At 43.1% G+C, this 24,134-nt stretch overlaps 4 protein-coding genes across 12 annotated transcripts; 1 reads left to right on the top strand and 3 right to left on the bottom strand.

Moving 5' to 3' along the window:
• Nucleotides 1–1,643: 1,643 nt before the first annotated feature.
• LOC108142509 lies at nt 1,644–10,257 on the bottom strand. 3 transcript variants are annotated; one of them, XM_017266421.2, is made up of 9 exons: nt 9,671–10,257; nt 9,054–9,114; nt 8,260–8,967; nt 5,777–8,188; nt 5,591–5,702; nt 4,493–4,611; nt 4,198–4,414; nt 2,310–3,766; nt 1,644–2,197 (listed from the first exon to the last, which is right to left on the bottom strand). In XM_017266421.2, exons 2-9 carry the CDS (start codon nt 9,102–9,104, stop codon nt 1,868–1,870), a joined length of 5,406 nt encoding a protein of 1,801 aa, XP_017121910.1. In that variant the 5' UTR covers nt 9,105–9,114; nt 9,671–10,257; the 3' UTR covers nt 1,644–1,867. The 3 variants fall into 3 exon arrangements, with proteins under 3 accessions (XP_017121910.1, XP_017121909.1, XP_017121911.1); XM_017266420.2 differs by having other exon boundaries at nt 9,024–9,114; XM_017266422.2 differs by lacking the exons at nt 5,591–5,702; nt 5,777–8,188; nt 8,260–8,967; nt 9,054–9,114; nt 9,671–10,257 and adding an exon at nt 4,727–4,883.
• A 529-nt stretch (nt 10,258–10,786) lies between these two features.
• On the top strand, nt 10,787–11,772 carry LOC108142512 (ribosome maturation protein SBDS). Its single transcript, XM_017266429.2, has 2 exons — nt 10,787–10,964; nt 11,046–11,772. The coding sequence occupies exons 1-2, from the start codon at nt 10,834–10,836 to the stop codon at nt 11,671–11,673; spliced, it is 759 nt and encodes a 252-aa protein (XP_017121918.1). The 5' UTR covers nt 10,787–10,833; the 3' UTR covers nt 11,674–11,772.
• Nucleotides 11,773–12,293: 521 nt separating this feature from the next.
• Nucleotides 12,294–14,757, bottom strand: LOC108142510 (IST1 homolog). 6 transcript variants are annotated; one of them, XM_017266423.2, is made up of 5 exons: nt 14,479–14,757; nt 13,697–14,414; nt 13,244–13,294; nt 12,882–12,944; nt 12,294–12,606 (listed from the first exon to the last, which is right to left on the bottom strand). In XM_017266423.2, exons 1-5 carry the CDS (start codon nt 14,658–14,660, stop codon nt 12,388–12,390), a joined length of 1,233 nt encoding a protein of 410 aa, XP_017121912.1. In that variant the 5' UTR covers nt 14,661–14,757; the 3' UTR covers nt 12,294–12,387. The 6 variants fall into 6 exon arrangements, with proteins under 6 accessions (XP_017121912.1, XP_017121915.1, XP_017121914.1 ...); XM_017266426.2 differs by lacking the exon at nt 12,882–12,944 and having other exon boundaries at nt 12,294–12,570; XM_017266425.2 differs by lacking the exon at nt 12,882–12,944.
• A 541-nt stretch (nt 14,758–15,298) lies between these two features.
• Nucleotides 15,299–23,856, bottom strand: LOC108142820 (radial spoke head protein 3 homolog B). Of its 2 annotated transcripts, none has more exons than XM_017266882.2 (4): nt 23,549–23,856; nt 17,300–17,390; nt 16,799–17,214; nt 15,299–16,119 (listed from the first exon to the last, which is right to left on the bottom strand). In XM_017266882.2, exons 1-4 carry the CDS (start codon nt 23,752–23,754, stop codon nt 15,603–15,605), a joined length of 1,230 nt encoding a protein of 409 aa, XP_017122371.1. In that variant the 5' UTR covers nt 23,755–23,856; the 3' UTR covers nt 15,299–15,602. The 2 variants fall into 2 exon arrangements, with proteins under 2 accessions (XP_017122371.1, XP_017122370.1); XM_017266881.2 differs by lacking the exon at nt 23,549–23,856 and adding an exon at nt 20,151–21,353.
• Between the last annotated feature and the right edge of the window lie 278 nt (nt 23,857–24,134).

The raw sequence follows: 24,134 nt of genomic DNA on the forward strand, positions 1-24,134 counted from the left end.
CGTTACCTTATAATTTTACTTGTTCCCAATATTTGTAATTATTTATAATCAATAATCAAGAAGTAAATATATATTTGCAAATTCCCTAGACTACCGAATCTTTGAACTGCTGAAATTCGGTCAGCTGTTTGTCAGCTGTTCTGCTCTTTTCTACTAATACTAAGAACGCAAGAATGTTTCCAACATAAAAGTAATCATCACATAATTGAAAAAAAGGGAGTTTAGATAGTCCATAGTTTGTTAATAAGTCCATTAGTTCGTCTTTCTGATTTTCCCAGGCATTTTCCTCAAACAATGCTAGACAATTTGTACCGGCTGCTCGATAAAACAGCTGTTTGACAATCTCAGTAGGAAAAAAAATTGGTGCGTTCCCTTAATTACTGACATTCAGAGGTTCAGTTACTCAAGGAATACCCAAAATGTCAACAAAAATGGCACAAACTTATACAGCACACCTTTATAGAAGGCTTAAAATTTGTTGACTTTCAATTAGTTTAACCGTTTCCAAAAAATATACATGCACATTCAAAATTCATTACCCCATTTGCTTAGTCCATTTGTTGTCTTTTATTATTTTGTTTTCTCGTTATCCCAAATCGATATTATCGATAGTCCTCTGCCGCTTGCTTTGCGCTTGCCATTCGCCGACCCCCACCTCTCCACCCCTTGTTTTTCTTTCTTTTTTCCATCCCTTCCTTCTCCCTCCTCCTACACGAGCAGCTGTGAGTCTAACCTTACATTTTGGCCCATAAACTACATGGTGGCGTGCTTGTGTGTGTTGTTGCTTTGCATGCACGTGTGCCTGTGTGTGCATGACTGTCACCATGTAGGTCGCCATGTACATTCTAGAGTAACTACATGGCATAAACCGCGGGTGGAGGGGCTATCAATTAAAGATTAACCAAAATGATGACGAACTATCAAGAGCATAAACGTAGTTTTGGCTTTACAAAATATTTGCAAGCTTACGTGCTAACTTTATGGTAATTTTAGCCGAAATTCAAATACATCCGTTTCTCTGCCCGGGAAGTCCCACCATGTAGGTTTCGTCTACATGGCGATTCTAGCCTACATGGCGAGACATGTGAAACTGGTTTGGGCAAGGGCGGAATGTCGAAATCGGTTGTAAAATGGAATGGTACCGGAAAAGCCTCCCCAAGAACACAAAAATAACCCATTTATAAACACAATAAATCTGTTTATATTGTTTTAGTTTAAAATTAGCATTTTTAAGTGTAGCTGTATGCTAAATGAACAGAAAAAACTCCTATTTTTATAAATTGAAAATATTTGAAATAAAAATAATAATTTTGAAAATTAAAGTTTTTTTTTGCCCATTAAAATTTAAACTTACTTCTATTTTTTATGAAAATTGAGTAGTTTTTTACAAATTATAATTCGTAAACTAAGTTTACTTAAATATGATAAATAATTTACATAAATGTAAATTTAAAGTAATCTATTATGCTAATTGGCAATGATGCCACAAAAACCACACACATATATTCAAAAGCGATAAATTAAATAAAGAGCACAAATTTAAAAATCGTTAAATTTGTTTAGCATTTTCTCTACGTTTTTTTGTTGTTTACTAACTTTCTCCATTCCCCACATAAAAACTGTCATTTACAACCCGAACCAACTGCTTGTATTGCATACATACGAATGTAGTCTTTATTTAGTTTTAATTTAATGTAGTTTCATTTAGTTTAAGGGGTAAAGTTTTAGATACATAGAATTAATAACCAGTGTAATGTGTAATGCGTATTTACAGGTGGTGCCGCAGCTGTGGCAGCTGGAGCAGCGCAGGCAGGTGGGGCATATGTGCATCCGGATCGCGGGCTCGCATAGCGAGTATCTCTTGGGGCTACGGCTCGATCTTGCGGATCTTCAGACTTCCGCTTGGTCCACGTGGCGTGATATGCGCAACTCCGGCCGATACACCCGCCGACCCGGCTGCCGTGCTTACCAGCTGGGGCATCATCAGTGGGCCTCCATTGCTGCTGGCCTCTCCGTTTCCGTTGCTGGGACTCGATATGGAGCCGTTATGCAGGCGCCGCTTTAGCACGAACCGTTTGCCAGTCGTGGCCGTCGTCGTGGTGGTCACGGTGGCCAACGAGACGGTTTTCGCTCCCTGCGCTGGCTCTTCGTTCACGGGATCCACATCCATGTCCGTGCCGGCATTGTTCTCATCGTGCTGAAAGTAACGCAAGCGTTAGTGACCATTTTACAGCAATTATACATCAAATAGCACTCTTCAGAGCACGAAAGGGTTTTAAATACCCAATCAGCACTAGTCGCAAACTCACCATTTCGCTCGTGGGATCCTCGTCGTCGTGACCCTCCTCCTCCTCAAACTCGGCGCTCTCCGTATCTTCGGGATACTCCACCAACTGCCCGTTCAGCGTGGGGAACTCAATCACCGGCAGGATCTGCCTCTGTTGCTGGTTGCCATCGTCCATCAGCTGCTGGATGAGATTGGCAATGTCCTCGCGCTTCTTGGTCACAGTGAGAAAGTCGAACCAATTGGTCAGCTGCTTGATGGGCAGCCTATAGTCTCTGATCGGCTCGCTGAAGAACTGCTCCACATACTGCAGGAGGTACAGGCCGCAATCGGTGAAGTTGTTCTGCTGCGGCACCTTGACGCAGTGGCCCGGCATGTTGTCCTTGTTGAAGACGTGCGCCTGCGCATCCGGCTTCTTCACCCGGTACTCGCATGTGAGGTAATCCCGCAATGTGGCCACAACGCGACTTCGCGAAGCGCCCGCCAGTGAGTCGAAGATGAGGATCAACGGTTGTTTAACGGCTGGCACCTCGTCGGAAGCAATGTTTCTCGCTGGACCGCTGGGAGTGGGCTGTGAATTGGATTGACTGGGGGTGCTAGCAGTCGTGGAGGTTGGCGTGGCCACGGGCTCCTTGGCCGAGTTTGAGTTTTCGCTGTCTTCCGAGGCCATGTCGCTGTCATCGCCCTCCGCCTCGTCTCTTTCGCTCTCATCGTCTGCTATCCGGCAAACGTTGTCGGCGGTCAGAGCTGCAGGCAGTTGTCCACCCTCTCCACGTTTCGTTAGCGGGGTTATGGTTGTGTTGCCAATCTGAAGCGATACCTTCTTGCCCCTGGCACGTTTCAGATGCTGCGGTTCCACGGGCTGGTTTGTGTCGAAAGTGACTGGACCTTTTAGGTTGGGGAAGCATATTATGGCTAGGAACCAATGTGACTGCTCGTTGATGGGAACTATAATAAAATCCTTATCAAATATATCGACCACTTTGGTCCACTTTTGCACCCTGGCGTGACGCTTCTGAGCGGCCGTTTGTTTCATGTCCGCTGGGCGTGTTAGCGTAGTTAATCTCTTGTAAAAAAATGTGCTGAAGATGTGCGTCCTCTCGCGTTGAGGCTCAGGAATCAGCGTGTTTCTCAGCCAGAGCAGGTAAAAATCAATGATGATATCGTTGAGATAGGACTCCTTGGTGAGGCACACGTAGTCCTCCATGCGGATGCACAGGCTTCCGGTTCCCTTCGGCGGATACATGAGCAGACTGACCTGCTCATCTGCTCTCAGCTGGCGAGGCGCTGGTTGCGAACTCTTGTCCTGCGTCTTGCGATCGGAGTCAGCGATCCTCTCGAGAATCTCGGCCGCATCGGTGGAGGAAATCTCGTCCACGCAGCTGAACATCGACTTAATGAGTTCGCGGGCGGACAAGGAGACGCTATCGAACAGCAGAATAAGGCGGCGAGTGTGATAGCTGTGCGTCTTGAAGCCGATTTCTGGAATTATCAAGGGTAAATAAATTTATTAGTAAGGAAATAAGAATTGTTTTATACTAATCATACAATGAATACCTATTGCAGTGATACATTTTAAGAATGTTTTTTTGTTGGCGGTTTGAAAAAGATGGTAGGTCAATGAAACCATAAAAGAAATACACCTAATTGGAATTTTTTGGTTTAAATAAAATTTGATATTAACTACAGATACCATTTAACTGAGAATTAATAGCCGATTTTTCGTCCCATCTCCGAAATGGGTACTTATGTCTGACTTTGAGCATTTAATACACTATTTTAATAAAGATAGAGCAATTGTTAATACAAAAAAGATATAAAATAGTCGATACTATAATGTATTATGAAACAATCTCAGGACTGACGCACTTTAACTGGGCATTTTAAATAATGACCCATAATTAGTTACTCACGTTCATGGGGCTGATCGTCGGGCAGCTGGAGCTGGTTCTTGACATATTGCGCGCAGGTCTTGAGAAGATATAGCGTGACCAGTGGTCGCGCGGGTTCGACGTTTCCAAAGTGGGCTATCACCTTGATGACCTCCTGCTTATGTATGTGCAGCACGAACTTCTCGTCCTTGTCCTTGAGGATGCCCGCAAGCCGGACGCCCTTGGAGGTGAAACAGACCTGGGGATTTACAATTAGCGGATTACCAAATTGTATTATACACATTTCAAGGGCAGGAGAAAAGGGGTGAGGCCTTACCGGCTCCGTAATCTCGAATTTGTAGGGCACCAAACGCACGCAGCTGCAGCTCAGGGATGTGGAGAACTTTTCCGGTTCCGCTATATCCGACAAATCCGTAACATCACCGCGGGAAAAGTCTGGAAAGGTAAAAAAAAAAAAAAAAATCAGACGGTCTTTAATTATGTACTCTTTTCCTCGTGGCTGCAGTCACATTTTTCAAGCACTTGCTATTTTGGTTTCCCCCGGCATTACCTTCGTCAATCATTGTGTCCTTGTATAGCAGCTGCTCTGTTTGCTTAAATATATTATTAAAAAGTAACTAAAACTAGCGAATCTAAGGGATTTCCAAAAGAACGAGGAACGATGTTTTCACGCATTCGCTTTGCTTTCTGCTTCTTCTCGGCCGACCATTAAAATGGCGTGCTCTGACTGGCAGGGGCGCCCTCTGGCGGATTGACGCGGTAGCGCTTGGTCGACGGCGTTGCCAACACGAAATTACTGCACACACAACATTGCAATGCATGAGGGATGCCGCTAGCTAAAAACTAGCTTAATTTATCGCAAAAAAAAAACAAAACTGTCGAAAAAAGCTAGTGTTTACTTTTTGGTAAATAATTGGTAAACATATTTGCAAATTCATTTGTAAACAATTTTTTTGTCGCTTTTTATCAATAATTTAAAGTATCTTTCATCAACGCTTCCTAACAATAAATTAGTATGTCAAATTAATACTGCAATCTAATAAGTATCTATCTAGTCAAAAATAAGTATCTAAATCCAATGATAAAAATATACGTTACTCCTATTTATCGAGATTTAGTATCTCAATCTAGTATAAAAATATATGACTGGTAAATTTATGGTACGTATATTTCGAAGATACGTATGGTATAATCTTAAACGTTTCTTAATACGCTCGCAAAGATACTGAATAAAAGTTACCTATTTCGGTCATTGTTTTGTCTATGTATAATTAAGTAAAAACCTAAATATTTAAATAGATAAACGAGTGGCTATTAATAAATTCCCCGACAACTTTACTAACAATACATAAATAGCTGACTGACACATTATCAAAGATTCGGGATAAAAATAGGTGCTTCATATGGGTCCTACCTTTATAGAAAAGTTCCTCATCGATCTCTGGCAGATTTGGCTCGCAGGCGAAGGCGGCGGGAAGATCATGCAGACTGCCATTGGTGTTCAGTTTGGAATTGTTTGACGATTGCTGCAAAGATTATAGAATAATAAGTATTATAAAAAATAGCCATACAACGACAAATAGGTCAATTTTAAACATACATATCCAGTCTCAGAGTTGCTTTCGCCTTCATCAGCTTCGTCCTCGCTGCTCAGCAGCACCACGGGATCCACTTCGGCCACTCGACGGCCTCCTCTGGCCCTTCCTCCCCGCATGGCCAGGGATCCTCGGCCCCGTCCTCCAACTCCCACTCCCGATCCGTAGGTCACTCCGATTTGCTTGCTAAATCGTGCTGCTGCCAGCTCTCGTTTCTTCTCCGCCGCCGACACAGCTGCGGACACGGGCTCGCTGGACGACGAAGAAGCTGGCGATGATGAAGCACTGGGCTTGGGCATGTAGGATTTACGTTTCGGCGGCTCCGGGAAGACGCGTTTGCAACGTTCGCAGCGTGCGTGATCCATTCCAGTGAAGCCACACAGCTGGCAGACGGCCAGGAAGCCATCGATCAGCTTCCTGCCCTCCGAGGGAGCAGATGCAGTGGAGCCGGCAGACGATACCGCCCCTACTGATGTGTTACCACTTGCCGAACTGGCCGCTTCGCGTTTTGCCTGCTCCGCTGCGGCATTTGCTTGGGCGTAGGCAGGCGAAGCACTGGAGGTGGCAGGACCAGAATTGGCGGATGCTCCTGCTACCGGTGCTTGATTATCCTGCGAACGGTTCATCTGAAGACTCTCCTCCGCCCGTGAAATCAGTTCGCTGGTTGACTCCTGCACCGTAAAGCCCACGGTGACCACAAAGTCCACATTGGCACCGCGATGCTCGACACATTGGATGGAGGTTGTATGGTCGAATGGCACGCCCACCTGCTCGAGGAGATCCTGCACCGTGCAGGACTCGCGTGGCAGAGTAAAGGTGATCAAACGCTGCTCGCCGCTGGCCAGGATCACCAGCATCTTGGCACTGTTCTTATCGCGGTCTGCAATTTCCTGACCGGCTCGGTTATTCAGCACATGTTGCGAGTGGATCTCGTAGTTGTTGTGCGAGGTCTTCATCACGGATGATCCCTGGGTAGCCGCTGGTGGCGCTGGAAGTGGAGCCACCACTGCGGCTGGTATCGCCCTTTGAGGCTGCATAATTCTGGTGCCCGGGGCCAAAGCTCCAGTAGGTGGTTGCGTGGGCGTAATTTTGGCCGTTGGCCGAACCATGGTTCCAGGATTGTTGGCTCTCATGGGTGCCAGGCCGGGATTTGGTGCCGCAACAGGAGCCGGCGAGGCCGACAGGGTCTGCCTCTTCTTGTACTCCGCCAGTGTCATGCTGGCTCCACTGGCCGGACGTGTTCCCTGCGCCTGACTCTGCACCACCTGCTGCTGCTGTTGCTGTTGCTCCTCTTCTTGCGAGGCAGCTCCTCCAGGATAGTAGGTGGTGAGGGTGGTGCCCGTTCCTATTTGCATGGACTGCAATTGGTTGGGGGCCACCGCTTGCGTCGGTGGTGCAGGCTTCTGTTGCTCCTTCTTCAGCACTGCCGCCTGAATCCGCTCCTCCAAATCCATGCCTATGTTGCTTGATTGCACCACTCCAGCTGCGGGATTTGCTGCAGGAGCCGGTGCCGGAACTGGTGCCGAAACAGCTGAGGTCAACGTTACAGGAGCTCTATAACGAATGGGTGAATGCCGCACCATCAGCATATGCTGGTGAGGCTGCTGCGCTTGGGGATTTCCGTCGGTAACCATGTGGGTGCGATAGATGTGACGCGGCTGCTGCTGTTGCAACTGCTGTTGTTGTGGCTGCTGCTGCGGCTGGCCGAGATTCGTGCTGATGGTGATCTGTTTCATCTGGGCCTGAGTCACAATTTGCATTGTCTGACCGTCGCTGCCACTGGTCTGCACCATCAATGGAGCTCGAGTGGGTCGCAAGCCGGCAGGACGCATGTTCCTAACCAATCCACCGGGCACTGAGCCCACAGCTCCTCCTCGCGGGCGAACTTGCCGCACTATTGTGGGCGTAAGCGTGGGCCTAGTGGTGATTAGCGCTCCTGGTCTGCTCACAACAGCTCCTCCGCGCGGAGATTTCCTGAACGCGGCTCTGACAAGTTGGGTTCCTCCTGACGCAGAGGTGGTCACTAGTTGCGGTTGCTGTTGAGCCACCAACTGCGGCTGCTGCTGCTGTTGTGGCGCCTGTTGCTGTTGCTGAACTTTTTGCACTTGCAACTGCTGGTAGACAACGTTTTGGGTTTGCTGGGGCACAACACGAGCCTGAACCAAGTGGGCTGTTTGGCCCGTGGCCTGCAGTTGCATCTGCTGTTGCTGCTGGACTTGTTGCTGCTGCACTTGCTGCTGCTGTACGTGCTGCTGGATGACGTGCTGTTGTTGCTGCTGCTGTTGTGGAGAAGTGGCATAGACGACGCGATTGTTGTACGGATGAATGGCCGTCTGGCGCATAATCAGTTCCTGATGCTGTTGGGCCTGGATTAACACAGGTTGCTGCTGCACAATCACGTGCGTATTGTTCAGCATCTAAGTAGAGGAAAACATAACACATTTTAAAAATTAAGGATGGAGTAAAGGTCACTAGATCCCCAACTTACCCCTATGGGTCTTTGTGGCTGCTGGGTGGTGGTCATGCGATAGACAATCTGCTGGTGCTGCTGCGGTTGCTGCTGGGCCGGCGATGTCTGCAACTGCAGCGTTTGTGGCTGCTGCGCTTGCTGATGCTGCTGCTGTGGGCTTTGCAGCAATTGGGCTTGCCCTTGAGGAGCAGCTTGGACTTGATAGGCGGGGGCATGTTGCTGATACTGCTGTTGCTGCTGTTGTTGTTGTTGTTGTTGTTGCTGCTGCTGCTGCATCACTTGCTGCTGTTTCTTTTGCTGTTGCATATGTTGAACAATGGCGTTTGGTTGCAAAACTTGCTCAGAAGTGTAGTAAATCTGCTGCGTGTGCTGAATGGCGGGTTGTTGCTGCTGGTGCTGCACATATTGCTGCTGTTGCTGTTGCTCCAGATGCAATTGCTGCTGCTGTTGTTGCTGCTGCTGTGCGTCCTGTTGCTGGTAGTGAACCTGCTGCACTTGATGTTGCTGGTGGTGCATTACAACTTGCTGTTGCTGCTGCTGCTGTTGTTGCTGCTGCTGCTGCTGTTGGTGCTGCTGCTGCTGGGCGAGATCATCGCCTCCGATGATGTGGTATGTGGGTGCAGCCGACTGCTGGGGCTGTTGATATTGAGCAGGAGCTGCCGTTTGGTAGACAACTTGCTGCTGGTCGTTGAACACCAACTGCTGGTCGTCCTGCAGAACCAACGACTGTAAGGTATCATAGTTTAATAATGCATTTATAGAGGATTTTTGATACTACTCACCCCCACCTCATCTTGAGGCACTTGCACTACCTGCAAATCCGAGTAGACGGGCTCCTCTAGGGGCACTATATATTGCTCCATTATCAAGGACCTAAGAAGAAGAATTAAAGGTTAATTTACTATGGTAGCACATTTAGTCAGGTTTAAATCTCAATAATAAACAATTATTCTATATACAAATTACTGCTTTTAGTCGGAGTTGCATTTTATAGCCCAGTAACAAATTCCTTAACATTCAATATGTAAATTTATTTAACACTGGAGATTATCTTTTTTTTAACAGTTTTCAGTTTATAAAAAAGTTATGATAATTATTATCCAAAATATCACTAAACAGACAGAAGCTCAACGTTTGACACGTATTTATGCTATTTAAAACACATTTAACGAACAATTGTAATGGCCCATTGCAGGCGTCTCAACTTTGAGACATTTACGCAGGCCTCAAACACACACACAAAAAACACAGTTAAATGGAAAGATATCGAGCGTTTTTAAGCAGAAAATTTAAATATTCAAAAACGCCTGAGGAATGCACAACTTCCTTGCAAATTTCACTGCGTATTCAACCATTTTTAAGCAAATTTATTATACAATTACTGGGCATTTCTTGTGCCTCATTTTTGGCCATTCCCACACACACACACCTCCTTCAACTTTCCAAAAACGGCTTATTCTTAGCGCCGCTCGCTGTGCTGGCACCCCGAAACACTTGATCCTCGATTAAAGCATATTCGCGCTGGCTTTTCACAATTATCACACGTTAATTACTCGCGATTTTGCTTGAAAACTCTGGCTTTCTTTCGTGCAATAAAAATGGCGTTCACAATGCAGGGCAGCATTCGGTGGATTTTTCGACCTGGCAATGCTCGACCGAGAGCGCCACCTGGCGGCCGCGAGGCTGTTTACAAACATTTTGCAGCGTTGCTTTGGCCGCTGGTTTATCGATGTCTCCCCTGTGCCGTCGTCTTCGCCTAATGTTTAGAGGTCCCTCTGATTGGCATGTAGCTCGTTTGAGGGGACCTCTAAACGGTTGGGCCACTGGAGTTTGCTTAAAATCTTCGTATTTTTGCACTGAACGCGGGCGTTTGCCGTTTGATCTTGTTGTGGGCCCCATGGTGGAGTTAATCGGCGAAAGTCGAATGATAACGATTTTTAACTGCAGTTGATACGCGGTTTTGGGCAGTTTGTGTTTTGTTGTTTGCTGCGCGCTCTGGCGAATTGGGTGAAGAAGAAGAAGAGAGGCAACAACAACAGCAGAAGGAAGTGATGACAGAACCGCGATAGACGTGAGACGATAACTCTGAAATCTGTGGGTGGAAGAAAATAGTTATAGTTAGTTTAAATATAGCTCTATAAAAATAAATTGTGCATAAGCTCACGAAAGCCTAAATGCTTAGGACTATACAATTGGCTGATAGCTAAATATGTGCTGAAATTGGAAGGTTTTTTGAAAAACCAGATTAAAAACTCAACATTATATTTATTTGTATACCCGTATTTTTTATTTTTTTTTATTTTAAGAGAAAAACAACAAAATTATAAGATTTAAAACAATGTTGTTAATAAAAATATCAAAATTAATATTTTTAAAAATGTTAATTGTCAACTGAATTATGTTGAATTATTCACCTAAACAATATAAATTCTTTTTAATTTCTTAACTTGTTTAAATCTTGTTGACCGTAAAATACAATAAATATATATAAATCAACTTCCAAGCCACCCATCGTTTTGTTCTATCGAAAGTTTATTTTTTTAGTGGCTCATCCCTAATTACGCAGCTTTTATTATTTTTATTTTAACAACAATGTCGAAGATATTTACCCCGACAAATCAAATACGCCTCACAAATGTCGCTATTGTGAGGTTGAAAAAGGGAGGCAAACGCTTTGAAATAGCCTGCTATAAAAATAAAGTGCTTTCTTGGAGGAGCAACAGGTAAAATCCATGATATTCCGCACGTGCTTGTTGTGAAATGTTTTGATCTTTAAAAAATCACTGCTTTTTTGTTTTTTACAGCGAAAAGGACATCGATGAAGTGCTGCAGACCCACACAGTGTTCACCAATGTCTCCAAAGGACAGGCGGCCAAGAAGGACGAGTTGCAGAAGGCCTTCAATAAAACAGATGAAACGGAGATTTGCAAGGAGATCCTGAGCAAGGGAGAACTCCAGGTGTCGGAAAAGGAGCGTCAAAGTTGCCTGGACACCCAGCTGAACAGCATAGTCAATTCCGTGGCTGCCCTTTGTGTAAATCCGGAGACCCGTCGTCCATACTCCGCCTCCATCATCGAGAAATCGCTGAAGGATGCCCACTTCTCTGTGAAGATGAACAGGAACACCAAGCAGAACACACTGGAGGCCATTAAGATGCTCAGGGAGCACCTGCCCATCGAAAGATCACGCATGAAGCTGCGGGTTAGCTTCGCAGGAAAAGAGGGAGGTGGCAAGCTCAAGGAGTCGGTGGTCAAGCTGGCCAACACCGTGGAGCACGAGGAATGGGACGAGGCCACATTGCACCTCACTTTGCTCATAGATCCTGGCCAGTATCGCGTCATTGATGAGTTGGTGAGGAACGAGACCAAGGGCAAAGGACTGCTGGAGCTGCTCGAACTGAAGGAAGTTGTGGAGAGCGAGGAACTGTTCTAGAAATTTTAACCCCCCCTAAAAATCATCCGTTTGGTAATGTTTATGTAAAACATAAATGAGACTATGTGAAAATTATAACGATTTTGATTTCTTGAAAAAGGTTAATATCAATTGCTTTGGTTTATAGCTTTTTTTTGTTTATTGCTTTGTCTCAATTGAAGTGTTTTTTATATAAGCCAGAAAATTTAAATACCACGTTTCTATTTGACCACGTATTTGGTATGCATGCAATTTCTCGCCATCGGAAGTCATAACTAAGACATCCTGTATAGAATCGTTATTTAATATAGATTCTTGACAATTTTAAGGAATTGAGAAAATAACAAAAAAGAAATTATTTGCCACCGAAAGGTAATCGTACATCTGTTTGCATGTTTATAAATGAATCATCAAGATTGTGAAAGGCATAAACAATTGCTAAACATATATCGGCTACAAGCTTTCATAAACATTTATCATAAAAAGTGATGAGTTTGGATACCCTCAAATAACATAAATGATTTTCTTGCATTTGAATTTGATAAACTAAAATTTTTTGTAAATTTTATGGAAATAACAAGTAGGATTACAAGCTTAACTGCCCAGCTTCGTATTGAGATGAATAATTAAAAGGGATCTGGTGTTTTTTACATATATATGTGATTATTTATAGAAAGTAGGACCGAGATTATAACAAATATACTGCAAAATTGAAAATTTCTGTGCTGGAGAGCTTCACTTTCGTTTCTTGAGGTTTTCAAAGCGGCGTGAGAGATCGTCGAAGTCGATCTCTTCCTCGTCGTCCTTCTTTTCGGCCCCTGAGCCCGGAATATCCGGCAGATCGTTGGGCACGTTGGGCAGCGAGGGGAAATCCAACGCCGGAGGAGCACTTGGCAGAGTGGGATTACCCGGTGGCAGCTTAGATCGGGGTTGTGGTTTAGGTTTGTTGGCGTTCTGCGAAGGGAAAGTGAAAACAATTAAATTCATAGTTTTTTTTTTTAAAGCCCTAAGGCACACAATTCAAAAAACCTTCTTTATCTGATGTCTGATTAATAATCTTAAATAATAATATGATTTCAATAAAGTATTAATTTGATTTGCCTAACATCATTTTTGATTTAATAGAATGAATAATTTTTAGTTTTAGAGCTTATCAGTAAAGAAAGGTTTGGTACAATAGATTTTATAAGAAAATAAGTGCTTGGTTGGGTTAAATCCAATGTCCTGACCTGGAGATTAACGGGGTTAATCGAGGTGTACCGCGGCGGCGGATCATTTTCGGGTTTGGGGCGCTGTCAAGCAAAATTAAAGAAAACATAAGGCAAATAAAAATAATAAACACGCGCATAACAAATTAATAGGCATAATAATCAAATGATAACAGGTGGACAGACAGTGGGCAGCAAACTATGAATCATTTGGATGACTGGACTTACACGCACAGTTGGCACAGACGGGCAAAATACGTCACACAGATATTAACAGTGGAGAGAAGAAACCATGGAAGCGTTTTCCATTTGTTAAGTGATGTTGCAGAACGATAAGCGAGTTAGTTTTTGGATTACCAGCATTCTACACAAAGTAAACCTACCAAAATATTCTCATCCGGGCTGCCCGAGCCATCCGTATTGTTCGATTCACGCTGCAACAGCCCAAGAATCATGCAAAAACATGCGAAAGCTTAACAATAAACTATTTTCCAATGAGGGGGTTACCTCTAGCTGCAGTTGCGATTAGATTATCAATAATTTGCTTCCTTTTTAGATTTTTTTTTTGAGCTAAGGTTCCGAAAACAAAACATTTTTTTTAGATATTGAAGATCTATATAAGACTTTGGTATAGAACTATATTTTGTTAGTTTATAATTTAATGGGACAAATGAAATTGTCTTTGGAAGAATATAAAGAAAATATGCAATTTTAGTGCCTATAATCTTATAAATCAGATTAAAACTATTTCAAAGTTAATCTGATTGCAACTGCATATGTCAATACTGTTTTGTTTTTCTCTGCGGTGTTATAAAAAATCATAGAAGTATATTTACATTGATAAAGTTGGTGTTCAGATCCTTCTCCTCGGCGCACTTTGCAGGTAAGACTGCGGGAGGTGCCGGCTGATTGGGCGGTATGTTGTAGGCAAATGGCGGAGGTGGCTGCATTGGCTGGGGGGCAGCACATGCTCCGCCTCCACCGCCTCCTCCTCCTGATCCACCAAAGGGTGGGTAATTAAAGGGCTTGGTACTCGGTGGCATCGGCATGTCGGGCAGTTGTGGCATTGCCGGATAACCAATGAAACCCATTTGCGGTGGAGCAGCGCCACCACCGCCGCCACTCAAATTGTTCCGATCGGACAGGTCGATGAGATGCGGCTGCTGGGGCTGCTCCTCCTGCATGACCTGTGGATCCGGTTCGTACTCGATGTTGTAGTTCTTGGCAATGGCAATGAGGTACTTCTCCACCAGAAGCTTGGGCGGCGCCTGCAGCGTGAGCTTGTGCATCAGTTTCTCCGACACAAAGTGCTCTCCCGTGGCCGTTCTCGATTGCTCGGCGAATTGCGGACCGTATTTGGTCACAAATATATCCGATATGATCTTTAGCTCCGCTATATCGCTCTGGAGGCGGGGACACACCCACACCAAGCTGGCCACCGGCTCGGCGATCCCAGTGTCCAGTTCCTTCATCTGGGTGATGAGGCCAAATCTGGCAAGCAACAGGTCACAGTACATCTCCACCATTTCCATGGCCTCGACCAGGTAATCCTCCCTTTAGTAATTATCCGTCAGATAAATACAAGTATAGGGTGATGTGTTATATCCGAAGCACCCACCTTATTATATGCTCCACACGAATCCGAGCCCTCTCCGTTTTTCCCGTGGCCAAGTAGTCGGCTATCTCCTTCCTGGACTTTTGCGTCAGCTCCGCCTTCTTCTTCTCCAGCAATTTCAGGCGATTCAGAGCCAATCGAAGATTGGTCTTCAGTTTGTTGTAGTTGGGGCCGCTGGAAAACATCTTAACTTCGCCCTGGGCAGACGATTTACTAATGAAAACAAGGAATTTAGCGACGGTGATTCATTAAGTCGGGAAAAACAAATTAATATGACGTCACAAACTGTGTGACCGTACATCGGTTTCGCGAGAATGCACGCTCTACGCACTACGGTCACACGAAATAGCCGCAATTAGTTTAAAATTGTTTAAAACTAGTTTAAATATCTTTTCAAATGCTTATTAGGCCGTCTTGTGACTTTTTAAAGTCAACATTTTATTTATATGGTACTGACTGGAGTTAACCCCAGTCTGCTGATTGATGTATATCGTTTTTGTAAACAGATCCCTTTTACTGTCTACAAATAATTACTAAACTCCAGTTTATCTCAAATATTGTTAATTATTGAACAAAAAAAAATTAAATTTTAAAGAATTCTGTTTTGGTACCCTTAAAGTTTTTAAAACTTTAGTAGTTGTTTGGTGTGTATTTTTACTTGAAGCTTTAAACACGAGGTAAGTTTCGAAAAGCTGGCTTAAAAATTTTATCATGTTAAAATTTGTGTGGATATTTTTAGATAATAAATAAATAAATAAAAAAATTTAAAAGGAATGGGATTAAATAAGATAAAGAGGTTCCCCTCCAAGTCTCTTGTTTTATGTTCGGTTTGTTTTGTTGAGCTTTATTCGTTGAATTTTAGGTAACACAAAAACCTTTAACAATTATTCAGTTTACAATTTGCCATTCGATGTCGTTTCGCCGCCGCCGCTGTGCAATTGTGTTTGGCGCCCGGTCGTGAATCCTGCGACGAGTCGAGTCCTTCGCCAGACACAACAACAAAGTTGCAGCCATCCTTGATCGCAGGTGTGTGTGTTTGTGGTGTATGTGTGTGTGTGTGTGTGTGTGGGGCTAGGAATCGCCATTTTTAAGGACTCGAAATATTAACTAAACTGAAACGAAATCATTTAGATATGCGGGGGCGGTGGCGGCGGTTCGGGACACTCCTCCTCCTCCGTCTCGCAAGGACACGCCTCCATCTCGTCGATGGCGCAGCCCTCCTCCTCGCAAACACCCGCATCCGGGGCGGATGGCTCAGATTCGGGATCCCGGTAGCCGGCATACACTTCCGCCCGCTGCTTGATGATCTCCTGGATGATGGCCGTAAGGATCTCGCGCGAGTCCACGATGTGACCGACCTCCTCGGCCACCTCGGCGGACAGCCACGGGCAGACGCTCTTCATCAGCTGCTCCTTCTTCACGGCATCGCTGGCCGGCTCAATGTTCTCGAGAACCTCCGGCACCAGGCTGGCAATGTGTCCCTGGAGCAGCTTGGCCGCCGTCACGCTCTTCTGCATCTCCGCATCCAGCTCCTTGGCAATCGCATCCTGGCGCAGGCGGCGCTGCTTCTCCGCCTGCAGGCGAATCTCCTCCGCCTCCAGGCGACGCAGCTCGGCCAGCTCAGCCTCCCGTTGGGCCAGGAATCTGTGGAATGGTCATTAAAAACAATATAATTTCAGGTCATGGATATGGTTATAGCCACACAGAACACAACTGTAATATATACAAAACTTAATGATTGTAACGTTTGTAACCCGATTTTGGCTGTTAAAAGTAATATTTTATGTAATGTTATTGGATATGTGAATCATAAAATATACAGAAAAATATACGATGTGATTTCAATATGATTTGAATATATATCTCTTCATTTTAGCTATTATTTGTGACTCAAAATACAACAAATTGTAAATGCACAGAAATTATATACCATATGATGTAAAAATGAATTTTGGAACATTTCGGAACACATAAAAATTATATAATTTTAAAATAATTATCTAAGTTACGTTCGAAATTTAACTATAACGATAATTTGTTAGATTAAGGAGAATTTTTGTTTACTTCCGTGCTAAACAAGTTAATTAAAAAATGTTTTAGGGCACTACTATAAATTCGAATGCAAGTATTAATTTTTTTTGAGATTTTGAACTATATAGTTTTGAGAGACTGTATGTATTCAAGTCAAATTAAATATTAGATTAAATAATATTTTTATATTTGAAATAACTAAAAACCGCAACGAAAATCCATGCGAACACATTTTAAATTGAGTATGAAATAGTTTTGTTTTCTAACTTTGTACTTTGTTCAGTGTACTTACTCTTCCTGCTTGCGCCGCAGACTGGCCAGCTCCATCTCGTGGGCCACCTCCAGCATGCTCTGCTCGATGCACGCGTCCACCAGGACATCGATGATGGGCTGGGCCTCGGCATCGAAGTGGAAGAGTTCGCCGTCGCCGATCTCGGTGCCCACGTCCACGCCCACCTTGGCCGGGATGAACGGAGGCGTTGGCGGCTTCTCCAGGAACAGGTCCGTCTGGGTGTCGATGGAGAACTCCGGCGGGCGCTGCACCAGCTTCTCCAGGTACTTCTCCGTCTGAATGGTCTCGTGTTTGCGGCCCTTGACCGGCGGCGGAGTTCCCAGGACGTTGCGTTGATTGCGGCACTGGATCGTCCGCTTGCGCAACATATTGCGGCGCCTCAATTCGGCGGCCTTGTCGAAGGGATCCACATCCGTCTGGAGCGGAAAGTAATGTGAATTAGTCGCGGGTCAGGGCTGGCAGAGAACTGAGAACCGAGAACTGTGAACTGGGGAAACCTACCACCATGGAGGAGTTGCCGAAGTTGCTGCCCTTTATGACGCGACGGTCGTACATGACGTTCTTGTAAGGCTCCGGCGGCGGGACGATGGGTCTGCAAAGGTAGGAATTGGGAGGCAAGGAGGTGCCGGCAGGTGAGAGAGCCATCAATTAGTAAGCCTCGACCCAGTTCAACAAACTCCACATGCAGAAAAATAATTGCCTATTTTTCAAAAGGCTCTCATGTGAAGTTTTATTAAATTCGTTTAAAATTCTAAAGTAATAAAAATATATGTTCTAGTCTAGGACCTTATTATCTTAAACTAATTTAAAATAAAACTTGTATTTATTATTCAGTTAGTAAATGCATTTCAAGTATACGTAGTCTTTAAATACGATTGTTATTTACCGTTTTTAGAATATACCTAGATTTAAAAGACATAATTAGTACTTATAGTTTAAGTATTGCTCTTAAAAAAAATTAATAATTCAGAAAATATTTGATATATAATAGAAGTAAAAAAAAATTATTTATTAAAAATGGTGTAAGACAAAATTATTAAAAATTGAAATTGTATTTAATATTCAGTTAGTAAACGTAGTTTTTTAATCCGTTAGAAGCACACAATTACATTACATATATGTACTTTATTAATATTGCATTTAATGAGCTGCTTATATGATGTTGTTAAGTCTGTTTTATAAAGGTACCGTTTATATTTAATAGATTTACTTAATTATTAGTTATTGGATATATGTCGGTTTCGAGCATAGTTCATGCCCTATGTTCAGTGCACTTCTCAGCTTTTCCTAGACCCAAATCTGTTGCACTATCAAGGCGATAAACATCAAATTTGTGCATTTCTCAACGCCCTCGCAGGCCGCTTGTCAAGTCATCTCCGATTCGAATCAATTTCCCCAAAGTTCAGTACACTTTTGGGTCAGATGGAGGGGCGCCGATTTAAAGCTTTAAAGTTAAGCGAGTCCAGTCCGAAGTTGCTGAGTAATTTATGACTTGCTAATTTATATGTATGGCCCCGGCGGCAAGTTAGCGGTGAAACAAACATTTCTTACCGCATTTGCACATACGATGGCGTACATAACATTGCCAGACATTGCACTAGGAGAACTTGGCACCTGAACTCGTGACCTATGCAAATTCTTTGCTACTTTTGGCCCACAAACAGGAAGTCACATTGAAGTTGTTGGCGAATGTCTAACAACATTTCTCTGGGTCTGGGTCTGAAGACCAAAGCAATCAGCTAATGGAACGAGAAACCGCTGGTCCGGCTTCCTTATGCCTATTACTTGGGGATATACCCTTGCACAAAAAATATAGTTTGCAATAATTTCTTGGATTTTTCGTATACAGGGAATATACATTCTAAAATTCGCAAATACAATGTACAAGTAAGAAACTTTTCACAGAGTTAAGCAACATTTTTTAGAATGTTTATTCAAAAAAAGGGTATGAAAAGAGATTAAGTAATTGAAAAGTTAAACTTTAAGTAAAGCAGCAGTGTATACTTTAAATGTGTTTAAGATTCAAAGCTTTGTATTTTTAATTTGATATAATAATATCAGAGCAACATGGTTTTATAAAATGTATCAAAACATTTTTTTTTACAAATATAAAGAACCAATATTTTAACTAAGCAGCCTAAGGCACCAATAATTAAAATAAAAAAAAAAAAGAAAATAATAAATTGTCATGTATTGTGTATTTAACTTTGTGGATTTCCCTCAATAAAGAATGGGAAAATGACCTGCATTCGGTCAACTCTTTTACGCCATTCTAATTTCAATGTTGAATGATATCTCATATTAGTGTGTAACAAAAAAAAAGAAAACCCATTTACCAGAATAACATCCATTTATGAGAGACACCCGCCAGGACGTGTTTTGTTTTTGTTTTTCCATAGGTGTCCTTCTTGCCTCTTTTGGTGTGGCAATTGAACTTAATTTCCCTCCATTTGTGGCACTTTTTTTTCGCTGTTTTTTCGACCATTGTTGTTGTTTACGAAATCTTGATTTAAATTATTTAAGCCCTGAGTTGGGAATATAGGATATTCACCGCTGGCACGACACATTCGAGGGTCCTTTGTCCGTTGGGCTCGCATGTTCGTTTATGCAAGGCAAACGAGTTTCCCAAACGAAAATGCGCTAAATAAATTAATCAAACCGTTCAGGGAATTTACAATGTCCAAATGCTATTGGAAAAGCATATCTAATTGAATTGTCGAACAGTCAATAAAAGGTAAGAAGTGGGGTATATTTATAAAATATGGAAAAACGCAGATTGGGAAGAACCTTCGATTCTATTTGCTTGCCGCAGTTTGTGTCCTTGTTTAAATTGTTATTAAAAAGTATTAAAAGATATTATAAACATTAATAGTGTTGGCAAGAGCTAGGCAATTTTTAAACGCTTTTCATCAGAGACATTTTAGATCTAGTCAATTAATAAGAAAATAACTAATTAAGTTTACTTTTGGAAACAATGTTCAAGAAATTGAATTGAGTCATTAGATCTAGTCAGTTAATAAATGTTTAAATATCTCTAAACGTTCAAGAGATTTCCGATTAAAAATATTATAAGGTTCTATTAAATTGTAATTAAATAGTAGCACTTTGTAGCAAAAACACATTGATAATTGCAATGTTTAGGTGTCAATCGATAAAGGTAGCAAGCCAAGTATTTGCGGTCTAAAGGGGGAGCTAAGTTCTGGTTCCATTTCCATTCCTGCCCGGCTGTATATTTCTCATTTGAATTTATGGTAATATATTTTGGCCCACTTTGCCTTGGTCAGTTGCTAGAACCTTCCCCCCTTTTTGCTCTTTTTTTTTTTTTGTATTTAGGGGTTGGCCTTTTTATTACCTTTTGTCGCTGCTGTTGCTGTTGTTGTTGTTGTTGCTGTTGTTGTTGCGTCGCTGCTGCAATTGCTGTTGGAACTGCGCCTTGGTGATGTGCAGACCGCCGGCGAGGGATTGCGAATCGTGGGCGGATTTGGAGGCCGCTGCTGTTGCCGCTGCCACTGCAGCCGTGGCACGCACACCGTTCAGCCGGGTGGCGGTCACCTTGTGCTCCTTGGCCTCACCGATGGCGGGATCCTTGGCGTAGTAGCCCTGCAGGATCATGGGATACGAGGAGTAGGCGTAGACATGCCTGCGCAGCATGGTGGCCGGTATCATCTGGACTTCATGCGGCGGCGGCAGGAAGATGCCCTGCGGCACAGTCGTCTCGAACCGAGGTCGTTGGGCCATGGCCGGATCCATCCAGGCGCCGGAACTGGCGCTCTGCCGTCCGCCGTAGCCGTTCTCCTCGGGCGCCAGGAAGCGCAGCTTCTGGCTCAGCTCATCGGCAAAGCTGCGCACCTCCTGGGTGCTGCGCGAAAAGAAGGATCTCGGCGGCGGCTGATTACCGGCAGGCTCTGCTACATGGTGATCCTGGTGATCCGTCGGGATGGCGGCCTCCTCACGTCTGATGGGACGCACGATGGCCTGTTGGGGTCGCGTGGGATGGGCAACGAGCTCCTGCTCCTCCGAGGGCTGATGGCGCAGCACCGAAAATGCGTTGGTCACCACGTGCTGGAAATTATAAGGACTCTGGTACCGCTGAACGTTGAAACCGTTGGAATTGTAGTTGGAGTTATAGTTGGAGTTGTAGTTATAGTTAGAGTTGGAGTTAGATGTGGACGAGTTGCGTCCTGGTGCATAGGGATAGCTGCTGGCGAAGGAGAAGTTCTGCACGCGATCCGGTCTATTGGCGGGGATGGGTTCCGGGTCCAGGTCTGGATCTGGCTGAGGTTCAGGGTGTGAGAGTGCTGGGTGCTGCTGCTGCTGATGCTGCTGTTCCGTCTCTGGCATGGTCTCCGCTTCCTCCGCCCTGGTTATCCCTGTTCCCGGCCACCGGTCACCTCGTTCATTATAAATAGCCACCACACGGTTCTCTCGCCCAGCGCACCGAAAAAAAGTTAATCAATAATTTTCCTATACTTTTTTGTGTGGTTCGCTGGTCGCCCGGTCAGGTGTTGCTTCGCTTGGTTTTGGCTGTTTGTCCGCGGAACACACTACCGCACGGTTCGAATGGCAAACGCCAAATGACCAAAGGACTCGCAGGTCTAGCACTCGGACCCGGCTTCGTCCTTAACTCGGCCCGTGGTCAGCAGTCGGTTGTGCAGTCGGAAAAATATTACAAATTGATTCTATGAAATATTCCACCTCATGCCCTTGAGTTTATGTGGTAAACGTTTTTGCAAGGAAACGTATTTAAAACATTTCTTAGGAAGTAATGTGTTGCAACATCATTTTTTTTGTATAGGAATTGCGTTTATGGGTGTGATTTCTTTGACAACAATTTATGTTTCGGTTTCAGTCAAAAGGGATTTAACTTAAATAATTCATAAATTTTAAAACTAAAGTTTTACAAGAAACTTAAATTAATTGCTAACATTTTTTTTTAACACTTATAAATAATCATACGCAAATATTGGTTTTCCCTAAAAAAGGCTGTCACTTAAATTTAATCTCTGGAAAAGGCATTTTAAAATACTTCGCTTTAAAAATGATACCTTTGCGTTTATAATTAGTAATGGAATATTCATTTAAAATCCAATTAATAAATCGCTTTATAAATCAGAGTGATAACCCGATTTTTACAAGTGTGTCTTAAGTTCGCGTCGTAGTTTGAGGCACCTGACGGGCAGGTGTTGCAATAATAATGCGAACTGTTAACAGTCGACGGCGTTGGCATGGCCAAATCCAAGTTCCCAGGAATTCTACTTTGCATAAGAGCTTTTTTTTCCACGCAGGTCGTTGGGTCTCCAATTAAAGGTCCTGCCTGGCGGAGGACCTTGAATTTCATTCAATGGTGTCCACATTTCCTGTCGCATTGCTGGAGATGACTTCACGCATTTTGCTGGCTGACATTGAAATCGGAGGTGGGTGGTTCTGTTACTTGGAACTCCACCCGACTAATGTCAATGGCCAAGGTCGATGGTTCGGACTGCCCGATAAGCGGAATTCAAAAGCAATCTGAGCATAATTAATTAGAAAAGGAACCAATTATCTTAAATTAGATACATGACAAAATTCTTTCTAAGGATAACAAATACCTAACACATTTTTCTAATTTAATGTTTAGTTTTATAAGGGTCTCCCCCTGAAATAATACTATTATAGTCCACATTTTTTAATTATGTTTTTTAATGTTGCGCAGTCAATCGACAATAATTGACTGTTCGGGTAACTATTAAATCTATTTAAATGTTTCCTTAATTATACCAATTAATTTATCCAATAATTATTGCTTTGATGACCTTAATTCCATCTTTTGTTAAGGAGCATGAGAGTTTGGCTATAACTTGATATCGAAACATTAAAGTTTACTGTGTTTTTATCACATTTTGGGATCATCCTTAATGCCTGTTTGACCTTAATCGGACCCAAGACCAGCCCCCGTCATTATCTGTACTCCGATATGTATATTTATTTATTTTTATGATAGTGCGTCAGTTTATACTTTTGAGCAGTCAACGACTTGCACACTTCTCATAATTTCCCCGCAAATCCGCCTTCCCTGTTGTTCGTCATTTGTTTCCTTTCGGGACACGAAGGCTTCTGTTCAAAATGTTAGCCGGCTTGCGTGTCCTTTAGTTGAGCCTCTGTATTGACCATCACCCGAACACGGTCGGCGTTTAATAATTTATTTACGCAATTTATGACTTTCGTTTTTGGTCTCGGATTCCGTTGACCCCAGTGGGGAGACATATAGGAAATCCCATTCCCAGGGCGTTAAATAAGTTTTTATGACTGAAGGTTACTTTTGCAACTTTCAGATACCCATCATCAGGTTGTTTGATTTCTTTTTTCTATATCACTTATTAAGATTAGAAATACTAACGTACAGAAAGTGTTGATATTTTTTAAGAATAGGTTGAAATGCTTTTTCTATCATGGTTATTATCTAAACCTAAAGTTAATAATACATAAGTTTTGCATTTAATTAAAAAAAATGTATTTTTTTAATGTGTTATTAATTCACAGATAATTTTATAATAGTTTTGAGACTTAAAACCTAATACTTTATCAAATAAAGTGAATAAAATACATAAAATATTACATCTATTCAACTAGGCATTAGCTGCAGTTTTTCTTTTAGTTCGTAAAACTATGGACTTAACCTCTGAATTAGGACTAAAATACACCCCAGTAGTTTTACCCCCATGACAGGGTATTTAAGGAAAATTCCTTGGGTGTTTTCCGTTTGCTACTCACTTGGGACAACCTTTGATTTTGATCGGCTTGGGATGGCTGGCCCACCAGAAGGCCTGTTTGCAGGGCGGCGCGGGACAAGGATTCTCGTGCCACTTGAGCTGCATCTCGGTGACCTCGGTTCCTTTGATTCCAGAACTGAGGAAATCCATGCCCATGCCTTTTCCCCCGCCATTGGGCTTGTATTCCCGCTTCGGGATCGTCGGCATTGTTCACTTTTCCTTTGTTACGTTTATAGGTTTTTAAAAAAATATTATATTTACGGGGTAAAAGTCAACCGATTGCCGAAACTACGTGTAAAAAAGTGATTCTCAAAAGCTGTCACATTTTCACAGGTTTCTTTGTTATCCGCACGTTATATATTGAAGTTATTAAACATTTTATTCAAATAATATTTTTGTTTTTGTTGTACTTAGCTGACATTGGCTAGAATTTGTATCCCAAATAAACAACAACGGCGGAATTTCCGCAGTTGCCATGGAAATTTGATGTCGGCATTGTTAAACTGTTGCTGTGCTGGGATGGGTTTTTGGCATGGGTTCTGTTTGCAGAAACACTCTGTATGAATACTCGATAAATTTTGTACGTT

Source organism: Drosophila elegans, unplaced genomic scaffold, assembly GCF_018152505.1.
Source record: "Drosophila elegans isolate 14027-0461.03 unplaced genomic scaffold, ASM1815250v1 contig_208, whole genome shotgun sequence".
NCBI classification, from domain to species: Eukaryota; Metazoa; Arthropoda; class Insecta; order Diptera; family Drosophilidae; genus Drosophila; species Drosophila elegans.

What these genes read in the sequence shown, in the direction of transcription:
- LOC108142509 (XM_017266420.2), bottom strand. Translation starts at nt 9,104, where the DNA reads ATGGAGCAATATATAGTGCCCCTAGAGGAGCCCGTCTACTCGGATTTG. An exon ending in CGACGATCAGCCCCATGAAC is followed by an intron (nt 3,767 to 4,197) that starts GTGAGTAACTAA and finishes TGATAATTCCAG; the next exon opens with AAATCGGCTTCAAGACGCAC. An exon ending in AGGATCCCACGAGCGAAATG is followed by an intron (nt 2,198 to 2,309) that starts GTGAGTTTGCGA and finishes CGTTACTTTCAG; the next exon opens with CACGATGAGAACAATGCCGG.
- LOC108142512 (XM_017266429.2), top strand. Translation starts at nt 10,834, where the DNA reads ATGTCGAAGATATTTACCCCGACAAATCAAATACGCCTCACAAATGTC. An exon ending in CTTTCTTGGAGGAGCAACAG is followed by an intron (nt 10,965 to 11,045) that starts GTAAAATCCATG and finishes TGTTTTTTACAG; the next exon opens with CGAAAAGGACATCGATGAAG.
- LOC108142510 (XM_017266423.2), bottom strand. Translation starts at nt 14,660, where the DNA reads ATGTTTTCCAGCGGCCCCAACTACAACAAACTGAAGACCAATCTTCGA. An exon ending in TGAACACCAACTTTATCAAT is followed by an intron (nt 13,295 to 13,696) that starts GTAAATATACTT and finishes GGGCTGTTGCAG; the next exon opens with CGTGAATCGAACAATACGGA. An exon ending in GCCCGGATGAGAATATTTTG is followed by an intron (nt 12,945 to 13,243) that starts GTAGGTTTACTT and finishes TTTGCTTGACAG; the next exon opens with CGCCCCAAACCCGAAAATGA.
- LOC108142820 (XM_017266881.2), bottom strand. Translation starts at nt 21,139, where the DNA reads ATGCCAGAGACGGAACAGCAGCATCAGCAGCAGCAGCACCCAGCACTC. An exon ending in AGCAACAGCAGCGACAAAAG is followed by an intron (nt 17,391 to 20,150) that starts GTAATAAAAAGG and finishes CTACCTTTGCAG; the next exon opens with ACCCATCGTCCCGCCGCCGG. An exon ending in CTGCGGCGCAAGCAGGAAGA is followed by an intron (nt 16,120 to 16,798) that starts GTAAGTACACTG and finishes ACCATTCCACAG; the next exon opens with ATTCCTGGCCCAACGGGAGG.